The sequence below is a fragment of the Phoca vitulina genome, unplaced genomic scaffold (assembly GCF_004348235.1).
Source record: "Phoca vitulina isolate PV1807 unplaced genomic scaffold, GSC_HSeal_1.0 scaffold16, whole genome shotgun sequence".
Classification (NCBI taxonomy): domain Eukaryota; kingdom Metazoa; phylum Chordata; class Mammalia; order Carnivora; family Phocidae; genus Phoca; species Phoca vitulina.
In genome coordinates this window covers 26,579,259-26,591,403 of record NW_022589719.1, presented here as the reverse complement: position 1 = coordinate 26,591,403, position 12,145 = coordinate 26,579,259, and the positions used below count along the sequence as shown (strand labels likewise).

The 12,145-nt window shown below is 37.9% G+C and overlaps 1 protein-coding gene across 1 annotated transcript; it reads left to right on the top strand.

The window, feature by feature from the left end:
* Window positions 1–7,263: 7,263 nt before the first annotated feature.
* LOC116638677 (olfactory receptor 5B12-like) lies at window positions 7,264–10,484 on the top strand. Its single transcript, XM_032414779.1, is given in 5 exon segments — window positions 7,264–7,305; window positions 7,582–7,630; window positions 9,520–10,041; window positions 10,044–10,278; window positions 10,280–10,484. Coding segments are annotated over 5 exon segments (1,053 nt in total).
* Window positions 10,485–12,145: the final 1,661 nt, after the last annotated feature.

Sequence of the window (12,145 nt, the reverse complement as noted above, 5' to 3'; positions counted from 1 at the left end):
TCATCTGAGCTACACTCTGCAATTCATTCCATCTGTTTTTCTGAGAGAGAAGTACTTTTTACTCAAAGAATTATATTGTGTGGGTGCTCATGTATTGAGTGTCAAACATGGTTGTATAAAAGTATGCACTGCACGACTTGTGATGGTAAATAGCACCATCGATTGCTTGTCTTTTATACACTGGGCAGTGTAATGACAATTCAGAGATGAAGCTAATCTAGGAGATTGTGGGTTTGAAGCAGTGTTCAACAAAGGACTCTTCTTATATGAGGGTGGGGAACGTAGGTTCATAAATTTGAGTAAATCATCCCCTTTGGTTCATCACAATCTGTCTTAATTGGTCTTTGCAAGCCCCTCTATCTTATTATTTCACCACTTTCCTCCTTAATTTCAACCAACCCCCCTCCCCCATTATCTTTTCTGTAAAGGCATTAATGCTAATATATTTAGATATATGCTTTTCTTGAAAATGATTTTGTTTTATTGCAGCTGTATGCTTTAAATATACAATATGCTGTAGATCTCCTTTTTTCATAGTTTTAAAAATTGAGATAATTTGACATACAACATTGTGTAAGTTCAAGGTGTACAAAATGCTGATTTGATATATATTTATTTATTGCAATATGATTATGACTGTAGTGTTAGCCTATATCAAATCACATAATTATTATTTCCTTTGTGAGATGAAAACAATTTAGATTTAGTCTCTTGGCAACTTTGATGTTTATAATACAGTACCAGAAGAAGAGGAGAAGGAGAAGAAGGAGAAGGAGAAGAAGACTTTGCAGTTGATTGGGATTGGATTAGAGTACTTCTCACCACCTGTTTGGGTGATATTTCAGCCTCCCTTACAATCAGACTGAAAATGTTCTAATTGATATTTACTTTTGGATTGTGGCAGAGACATGCTTGAGACAAGTGCATGCTTGTGATATAATTTTTCTTTCTAGGCACAGAAATTCCCTTGCAAATATGCTAGGATGTATGGATTGGTCCCAGCTAATGGCATATATATCCCATGCATTTTTATCCACACTCTGTCTTCTCATCCACAGAAATCTTTGGAGTCACAAGGTATAAGAAGGCTGGGTCTCTCTTTACTACTTAGAAATGAACCACTTGGAAAACCACACAGCCTACATGTAACTGTAAGAAGGCCAAGAAATAAAATTTTATTTGAAGTTGTACCATATGCATAAGAGGAAAAAAGGATCAGTGTTTGAGGAGAATAAAGCGGAGTACCAGCCCCTTGCCAGCTTTTAGTCCCAGTCAGGTGATGTGGTTCAGAAGTCAAGGAGCACAATAGACACAAGGACATTTACTGCCAATGGGAAAGATCAAAAAAAAAAAAAAAAACAACTCCCACCTGACTTATGGGAGTAACATCGTCAGTAGTCTCTGCGACTGGTTGAATGCCTTCAGCCTGTGTTTCTTTTCCTGCTCTGATGTCCACATCATCTGCTGCCAAGAATGTTGGTAGCCTCTTTTTCTTTATTTTTGAGAACAGACATGTAGACTAGAGAAGAAATAGCCACTCACACGCCCATGACTTTCCTTCGCAAGTTCTCTCTGATCTTGGTCCCTATAGGCAAGATTTTAATTAAAATATTCAGTCCATGAGGCATGGAGCTGTAGATGTACTCACAAGAGAACTTGTTCCCTGAAAGCTCCACAACAGTGTCATCCCCTTCAAGACATCAGTCACTAGACCCTTACGTCCCAATCTGGCTTTATTCAAGCTCACTATAGTGGGAAAACCTGGTGCCCAGGTTTGTCTGTTTTCTTGTTTTATTTTAAGAAGGTCTTTTGGGTCTCTGCTGGAGCCCTTTTCCATCACAGTGATACTGATGTGAGATATGAGTCAGAACAACCTGGGATAGGACTCTCTGATAACAAGAGTCAGTTTTTATACAGGTTAAGTGATTCACTAAACATTTCACATCCTCTGTCTTATTTCATCCCCAAGCCACTCTGGAAACCATCGAGGGTGGGTATTACTAATTCCATTAAAAGGATATAGAAAGTGAGGCTGAGTGAGGTGAAGGAATTCTTCTTTTTCCTATCTGAAGCATGAAATCTGGAATTTGGGACTTTTGTGGCTTGACATGTGGTGCCAAGTAATCCACTCATGGCCAGAAATGTGTATCTAAAAAGTTGACATGACATAATTCAGAAGGTATAAACTTCCAGTTATAAAGCACATAAGTCCTGGGGATGTAACATACAGTATGGTGACTATAGTTAATAACACTCTGTTGTATATTTAGAAGTCACTAAGAGAGTAGATCCTAAGTCTTCATCACAAGAAAAAAAATTTTGTAACTAAGTATGGGGACGAATGTTTACTAGACTTCTTGTGGTGATCATTTTGCAATGTATACAAATATTAAATCATTATGGTGTTCACCTGAAAGTAGTATAATGTTAGATGTCAATTATACCTAAACAATAATAATAATAATAAAAGGTAATTCTGGACTCAGCACAAAGAGGGAGCCATAATCTGTATTTCTTGCTAAATCATTATCCAATCTCACCTCATAAGGATGTTGATTGTTTTGGTGCTCTGACTGGAGGAGAAAAAACTGGTGGAAAGGGATTGGGATTGCATCTTCTTAAGGTAGCCTTAGGGATGGGGGCGCCTGGGTGGCTCAGTCGTTAAGCGGCTGCCTTCGGCTCAGGTCATGATCTCAGGGTCCTGGGATTGAGCCCCGCATCGGGCTCCCTGCTCGGCGGGAGGCCTGCTTCTCCCTCTCCCACTCCCCCTGCTTCTGTTCCCTCTCTCACTGTGTCTCTCTCTGTCAAATAAATAAATAAAATCTTCAAAAAAAAAAAAAAAGGTAGGCTTAGGGACAGTTGAAGCTTACTTAGCATAACTTAAGGTATAGCAGAAGCCATGTAGTCGCTTTTTTTAAATTAGAAAACAAGTGTTTTGTATGATCAAATAGTTAATACCTGAAAAGGAATATATGTAATGTATATTAATTTATGAAGCATAATAAAATAACACTCATGAATCAAGCTGAAGAACTAGAACATTAACAATGTTTATAATTGCTGGCATTTTACCTCATTTGGAAAAAGAAATGTTATCATCGTATCGTTAAAAAATAAATAAAACAAAGCAATTTGAGGTTGTAAGTTTTTTAATTATTCAGATAGCAAGCAGTGGAACTGTCTTAAAACGAGATCATTTGGCTCCACTTCCAGTGTTGTTTTCACTAACTCAGTAATCTGTTACACAATGCTGCAAATATTTAAGGTGAATTAGATGAAACAATAATTCCTTGGATCCATTTGGCTTGTTTAATGGCAGAGTCCATGTCCTTATCCCTCATATTTATGTCCAATTGGTGCCCTAGAGGTAATGATTTTTGCATTATCAAAGGGAATTAGTATAAGTAATGTGAATATATTCATAATCTCCCTTAACAGGCAGAGCTGGATTCCCCATAAACATTTTATTTTTAAAATGTTTATTATTTAATAAATTTGACATGTTGCCTTTTGTAAATTTAAGGTATTTAATTGCTGGTTGTGTAAGGTAAGTTTTTGTTGCTCTCGTTGGGGTGTTGTCCCTTGGGGGGTTCCATGAGTGTGGAACTTCCTTCCTGGTTTCCATCCTTAAATCTAGCAAGCCATGAAAATACATCAAGGAATGTATTTCACTAAGTGAAAGAAGCCAATTGGAAAAAGCTACATACTGTCTGATTCCAGCTGTGTGATCTTCCGGAAAAGACAAAACTATGGAGACTACTGTGTTTTCCAGGAGTTGGGTGGAGGGAGGGATGAGTAGATGGAGCACAGAAGAATTTTAAGGCAATGAAAATACACTGTATGATATTATAATGATGGATACATAGCATTATACATTTATCTAAACCCACTGAATTTACAACACCAAGAGTGAATCCTAATGTAAACTATGGACTTTGGGTGATGATGATGTGTCAATGTAGGTTTGTTTGTAACAAATGTACTACTCTGGTGAGGGACGTTGATGATGGGGGAGGCTGTGCATGTGTGAGGCAGGGGGTTTATGGGAAATCTCTGTACCTTATTCTCCATATTGTTGTGAACCTAAAACTGCTCTAAAAAAATAAAATCTATTAAAAGTTTAAGTCAGAGATACATAAAATGTTCATGTAACATATACATTTCATGAACTTTATATACACATAAGGTTATATATAAACAATATACATATTAATTTATAAGTGTATGTTTATATATTTCTGTGTATATATGTATACATTTGTATATATAGAGTCTCTCTCTATACATATATATATATAATCTCTCTATAGATGTATACACACACACATATATAGATAGATAGATAGATATGGTAAACTCCCAGAAATAGGACCAAAATAGTGCATTGATATCAAAACTCTCCTTGATTCCATCATGTTCCTTCCCATGAAGTAAATAGTATTTATAATTACATGCTTATTCTACACATAATTACATATATGTGGCATTTCATTCTATATGTAGTTATATATCTCTTAGAGTGTTCACTCACTAGTGTCTGTCTTCTCCATTAGACTTAATCACCACGAATGCAAGAATGATGTTTATTCTGCATGGGTCTGTATTCCCATGGCTCATCATTATGGCTGAAACACATTTGGGATCAATAAACAGTTGAATAAAATGATATTTCTTCTCAGTGGTACAAACATTTAAGGTGAGTAAATTCCAGAGGTCTGTTTTCTTGTTTAATGACAGAACCCATTATCTCCATCCTTCAATATCTACACAAATTGCAGCCCTGGAGTTCATGGTATGGCTTGATTTCCACATTATCGAAGAGAATTACTACAAATAATGTGAATTTACTGATGACCTCCCTCAACAAGCAGAGCTGGATCCCCATAGACACTTTAATCACTTCTTCCCTAGTTAGGTGAGAAAGTGTTCTGTAGCCCTCATAGGGTTTTTGTTCCCTGAGAATTCCATGATTATATAACTCCTTCCTGGTTCTCACTACTTAACTTTTCAAGTTCCCACATGACTCCATTTGGCTTCATTTTAGAGGTAGCAGCCCAAGAACCAGACTCAATTTGGCCATTCATTCATTCATTCATGTGATTTGTTAATGGTTGTCTAGTAGCAATAATGACCTTCCCCCAAACTGATCTTACTAAGAGCATGCAACAAGGTCTAGGGAAAACAATCCCAAATAATAATGATGTTGGCTGTGATTATGACAATCACCCCTTACAAGTGTAAGGCATTTTAGAGATTTTCTCATTTTCTTATCACAGCAGAAGTTTTCAGGGAAGATGGCATTGGGGCTAACTTCTTATTATTCTCATTTTATAAATGAAGATGTCAAAGCTCAAAGAGGTTAAGTGATATCTAAGAAGCGTGAGCAGCAGATCCAGAACTAGAATTCTTATTAGTTGATTCCAAGGCCAATAGCACTTTTGTTTTCTTCAGTTTCTTCCTCCCTCCAGACAACTTTAAACATTTTGGCCAAACATTAAAGAAGAACATTGCAATAAGGTGTTCACTTTCTTTCACAGCCTGAGTTTCTGATTTGAGATCCACTCACATATGAAGGCGCTGGACTTGCACGTTGTATTATTCAGGGAATAAGGTAAATTTATAAATCTACTAGATCAAATCTACTGTCTGCATAAATTTGCCTAGATAGAGGTAATTAGGAAAATGCATCAAGGAAGTGATTTCTCCTTTGATTTATTGAAAGATTGGGTTGAAGGTTTTGAATATTTCTTGTATCTGTTTTACACAATCAGGGATTATATGTCTCAACACTGTAGAGGTCCTATTAGAACATATATATTTATCATGTTATTTAAAGTATTTCGATCTGTTTTCTCTTTGAGGGAATATGATAATATTTGTTATTTTGACTAATTTCAGAGTTGTTAAGAGGATCAAATATAAAATGTTATTATATTCTGGCAGTTCATATGATATCTAAGAAGAGAGAGAGAATGAATGGAGAATAATAATGAGGGAAAAATTAGGGTTAGTAATCAGCTATAAAATCCACCAAAATGGAGATGTGTAAAGTCACACAAGACATATTATAGAAATGAGTAAATTTAATCTCAAATTCTAATTCTGCCACTAAAGACTTATCTGGGTTGGGCACTCAATTTATTAACTATTACATGGACTGCCTAATGACTGTAGTGTAAATGATCAGCCACCATCACAGAGTTCTGAGCAAATGAGAAAACAACGCTCTCTCTTGGGATGGAGAATGAGAACAGTACATAGTATTCATCAGTTTATTTATGGTGTCTCAGAGCACTAGGTATCCTGAGGTCAGGGAATGAGTCTTGTTCATCACTGTAAGCCTGGAAATTAGGCGTACACCCTGGTACACCATACAGACTTATTTGTTCTTATACAGGGAATGAAGGAATGAACAACATCCAGCACTTTATGTGGCTTATTGGTTGGTGTTACTAAGAAGTCATGTTCCTTTTTAACTGTGAGGAGTTTTTGAGGGGTTGAAGTTGGTTGCAAATATTTGTAGATCCATTTCTTATTATTCAGCTAAGATCCAGAAAGGTAGGTTATTTGCACAAAGTTCACACAAACTGGTAGGCATATCTGATTCCCAAGTTTGTGCTTTTTAATTCTCCCCATTGACTTCCGATGATAGATTTAGTCACTTAATCAGTCATCAGCCAGTCAACCAAATGCGTTACTTTGTGCCCAGTTTAGTTTAAATGGTAAAAAATCAAGAGTGTTTCATCATGTAAGGAGCTTAAACTTCAATTCAGAATGACTTGTCTTCAAATCCCTGCTCTGCTACTTTCTTCAGCCACAAGCAAGTAACTAAATGTCAGAAACCTTCAGCTTCCATACCTGTGAAGTGGGGATAATCTCACACAATACATGAGGATTAAATGAGGTAAAGTAGCACAGCCTCTAAGTTGGTTATGGGCACAGAGCAAATGCTCAATAATTCATACCTATAACAGCTAAAGTCATTATTAATCATGACTTCCACTTATACAAAATGATAAATTATGATAAATTTTTTTTAGAGTGGGGCGCCTGGGTGGCTCAGTCGGTTAAGCAGCTGCCTTCAGCTCAGGTCATGATCCTGGGGTCCTGGGATCGAGCCCCACGTCCGGCCCCCTGCTCAGCGGAGAGCCTGCTTCTCCCTCTCCCTCTGCCTGCCGCTTGCCTACTTGTGCTCTCTCTCTCTCTCTGTCAAATAAACAAATAAAATCTTTAAAAAAATTTTTTTCTTAGAGTAACGAAGTGATGAATTCGATTGATTATAATGACATAGTTATGTCTAAAGAGGTAGGAGCTGAGGAAGACTTCAGGGAAGCTTTGGAACTTGTGTTATTCTTTGAAGAATACATGAGATTTCGTATCAGAGGCTGAGGACATTTTGTCAGGAAGATTGCATTTTTTAATTTGTACTGAGCACCACCTATATGGAGGTCCATTCCATCAGAAGTTTCCATCTGTGGAACAAAGAGTGGTAACAGGTCAACAAATGCCTCGAAGAACCATTGTAGTTCTTAATTTCTTTCCAAAAGATTAAAATGAGTTATAACTTTCTTTTTCCTCCAGGAAGATGTTGGATTAAAACCTAAGATTTCAGATGTGGAAAAGAAAGTTGGTAAAAAGTTTTGAAGTGATTCCTAGCACACTGTTGTTTTTCCAGAATTTGGGAAATCTGTATCTATGCTATCAAATGAGCAGATTTTTTTAAGGAACCAAGAGGGTATCCTCATCACCCTGCTCTGTGTAAGTGGCCCTCCTATACCACTCGTAACAGCAGTGAACTCTGTCTGTCATGACTCTCAACTGCCCGAATTGCCTTCCCAACCCCTACCCTACCTTGAGACCCATAGGACTAATCTCATTATTATATTTAGCTCTATGTCACTCATCGCAAAGCTGAGGATTGTCATCTAAGCCCTCAACTGCTACAAAATAATGTATGTACATCTCTGCATATCCCCTTCACTGACCTTGGCTCCCACTCCTGCTCAACTCCTGAAATCATTCCACTGGGCCTTCTGGCATTTATAGTCATTCATCAATATGACCCGATACATATTTAAACTCTCCTCTGAAATTCTCTTTGCCTACTTGGTCTGACTGAGTCCAGTGTCCTGGGGCAGTAGTTTTCTCTCCCACATTCCCCTTACCCACTGAATCTCATCATCCTTTCGACCTTGTAAACATTAGAATACTCTGATTTTTGTCTGTCTGTATGTACTCTTTTCTTTGATGGTGTGCATTTAATATACGCGTGTCGAACCATTAAAAATTGCCAGCATAGTTCAAATTAATATAATCTGAGGCAGCCAGACCTCTCCTCAACTCTGGATTGCATACCAATTATTTACACAATGCTCTACTTGGATGGCCAAAAGGTATCTTGGACTTGATTAAATGATTTCTTTCCCCCTTTCCCCAAACACCTGCTTCTTTTACACTATTTTTTGTATCACTACACAAAACTTGGAGTCAATGTGGACCGCTCTCTTTCTCTCATGTCCCTTTTTCAATATATCAGGAAATTTGGTCAGCTCTACTTTGGAAATATATCCCAAAGTGGATGGATTTCTCATTATCTCTCGCACTACCATCTTGGTTCAGGCACTCACCATCATTTACCTAGAATATTACAGTGGCATCCTAATTTTTCCAGCACCTTCCATCCTTATTATGTTAAATTCAATTACCAACAGATCTACAAGAGTGACTTTTTTAAAAAAGAAGTCAGATTATGTCCCCTTTTGGTCTAAATCCTTTTATTGTTTTCCAATCTCACTCAAAATAAAAGCTTCATAATTTAATGTAGTGTATGGCTCCCCTCCCCACCTCTCTCACCTAAACTTTCCTTCCCACTGTAGCCTTATTGGTTTTGTTGCCGTCCCTAGAACAATCTCGGCATGTTCAAACCCTAGTACCATGTATTTGTTGTTGCCTCTGCCTGAAATGCTCTTTCCCCAAATATAGACTCACTCCCCTACTTCCTTCATGTGTTTGCTCAAAGATATATTTTAGGCTAAGGACATGCTTTATTCAACTATCTTTTACTAACATATAACACTGTTCTTGACACAATGGACAAGACAAAAAAAAGGTCAGTTGAAGCAAAATTAACTCACTTTCACATTAATTTTACTAAGCGATTCTAGTTTAATACAAAGAGTAATTTGTGGTTGTTTTGTAAGGTTTGACTTGGGAGTCTGAGCTGTTCCAATTAGCAACAACTCTGGTGACATTACTTAAGTCCTTTCTTTTCTTCTTTTTGCCTTAATTTGGTCTTCTATGAAGTTAAGAGATTGGGATGCATTATCTCCAAATGCTTTTTCTGGCATGTTCTATAATGATTTAAGATTGCATTTTGTTGTCACAACCATGCTTTAGTTCTAGAACATCCTGAAAACAAATTCTTGCAATACCGAAGTAAGACACAGAGTGGACATGCAGACTGATTTCAGCGGAATCCACTCTGTTTATAATTCTGGTTCGATTTTCTCACTGCTTCAGGGCAGCTGCATAATTCCCAACTGACCCCCCTGGAGAACAGTACAGAAGTGACTGAGTTCATTCTTGTGGGGTTAACCAATGCCCCCGAGCTGCAGATCCCCCTCTTTATCATGTTCACCCTCATTTACCTCATCACTGTGGTTGGGAACCTGGGCATGATGGCACTGATTCTCTTGGACTCCCATCTCCACACTCCCATGTACTTTTTCTTCAGTAATCTGTCTCTGGTGGACTTTGGTTACTCTACAGTTGTCACTCCCAAGGTCATGGCTGGATTACTTATAGGAGACAAGGTCATCTCCTACAATGTTTGTGTCACCCAGTTCTTTTTCCTAGTAGCCTTTATCACTGTAGAAAGCTTCCTCTTGGCCTCAATGGCTTATGACCGTTTTGCAGCAGTGTGCAAACCCCTGCATTACACCACCACCATGACGACAGGTGTGTGTGCTCGTCTGGCCATGGGCTGCTACGTCTGCAGTTTCCTGAATGCCTCCATCCACACTGGGAACATTTTCAGGCTCTCGTTGTGGTTGATCACTTCTTCTGTGATGCTCCTCCTCTTCTGGCTCTCTCATGTTCAGACATCTACATCAGTGAGATGGTTATTTTTTTGGTAGTGGGCTTCAATGTTCTCTTTTCTGTCTTGGTCATCTTGATCTCCTACCTGTTTATATTTATCACTATTATATATAATAGGATGCGCTCATCTCAGGGACACCAGAAGGCCTTTTCCACCTGTGCCTCCCACCTCACTAGTGTCCATCTTCTATGGGACGGGCACCTTCATGTACTTACAGCCCAGCTCCAGCCATTCCATGGACATGGACAAAGTGGCATCCATGTTCTACACCATGGTCATCCCCATGCTGAACCCAGTGGTCTACAGCCTGAGGAACAAAGAGGTCAAGAGTGCCTTTGAAAAGGCTGTGGAGAAGGCAAAGTCTTCTACAGGATTCATATTTTAATTACAAAAAATCTACAATAAGTCACTTTCATCCACCTCAGATCTATCTAGAGAAAATATTTACCTGTCCAGCCCACAAATTTCTTATTTCTTATAGTAATTTTCCCAGATATTGATTAAGTTTACAAAGTTCACACATCTTTGTTTACAAAGTTTACATATCTTTAAAAATATATACCTAAGAATAATAGGTTAAGAGGAATCACCCATAAATATGTTCTTATCTTAAAAATTCTTCTTAATAAACATGTTCATCCACACTCCCACATGAACATGTATACTCACAGTATGTTTAAGCCCAGGCACACACATAGATAATTCATGAGAAACTCATGAAATCCACACACACACCACAGAAGGAAAAATTAGTTAAGACATACATGAGATAGGTCTGTTGTTATAGTAGAATTTAAAACAATTATTTTGGTGTCTGAGAACACATTCTTAACATACATAAATAGTTGACTTAATGGAAAAAATATATATATATATGTCTGTGTTTTGTTTTTTTTAAGTTTTTTTATTTATTTGACAGAGAGAGAGAGTGAGAGAGCACAGGCAGGGGAGCAGCAGAGGGAGAGGGAGGGAGCAGGCTCCCCACTGAGCCGGGAGCCTGATGCAGAGGGAGAGGGAGGAGCAGGCTCCCCACTGAGCCGGGAGCCTGATGCAGAGGGAGAGGGAGGAGCAGGCTCCCCACTGAGCCGGGAGCCTGATGCTGAGGTCCCTGCTGGGCTTGATGCGGCTCGACCCCAGAACCCTGGGATCACGACCTGAGCCAAAGGCAGATATGCTCAGTCGACTGAGCCACCCAGGCACCCCATATGTCTGGTTTTTAAGAATTACTTTTACTTTATCTTTTTGCATATGAAAAAGCAATATGTTTTATATTTAAAAAAATTAAAGTTTATAAAAATACTTCCAAAGTTCCTTGAATGTAGATTTATTATTGATTCTTTGTCTGTTCTTGTTTTTAGTAAAAATGCAAGCCATAAGAGCCTCTTAAGTATAGGGAACAAACTGAGGGTTGCTGGAGGGGATGTTGGTGAGGGGATGGGGTAAACAGGTGATGGGCATTAAGGAGGGCACTTGTTGTGATGAGCACTAGGTGTTGTATGCAAGTGATGGATCACTAAATTCTACCCGAGACTAATACTACACTATATGTTACCTAACTTGAATTTAAATAAAATCTTGATAGCAAAAAAAAAAAGTCTTTACATGGGCATTTATCTTCCTAGCCAAATTTCCATATTAATGAGCCCTATCTAGAAATAATATGTGTATATGACAGTTAAATAGAGAAAACATATCACACAATACAGGAAAAAGGATGACAAGGCATATTTTTTTCACTTAAATAAAAATGTAACACTGTTTAAAGTTTAAGCACCAAGAATTACAATAGTATTAACAACTTACTTGTATGCAATGCTAGGAATTTGTTAATGTACAAATCTGCTAAAATTTTGAGTCTCACTATGTCAAAAATTCTGAATCTGTATGTATGTCCATTTCTTTCCCCTGATTTAGGGAGTTTTTGGCCATTATTTTTTCAAATATTCTTTCTCCCCTTTTGAGACTCTCATTAGGTGTATCTTGGTACTCTTGCAGCATCCCACTGTTCTTTGAGACCATTTATTTTTCTTGATTTTTTAAAAAAAA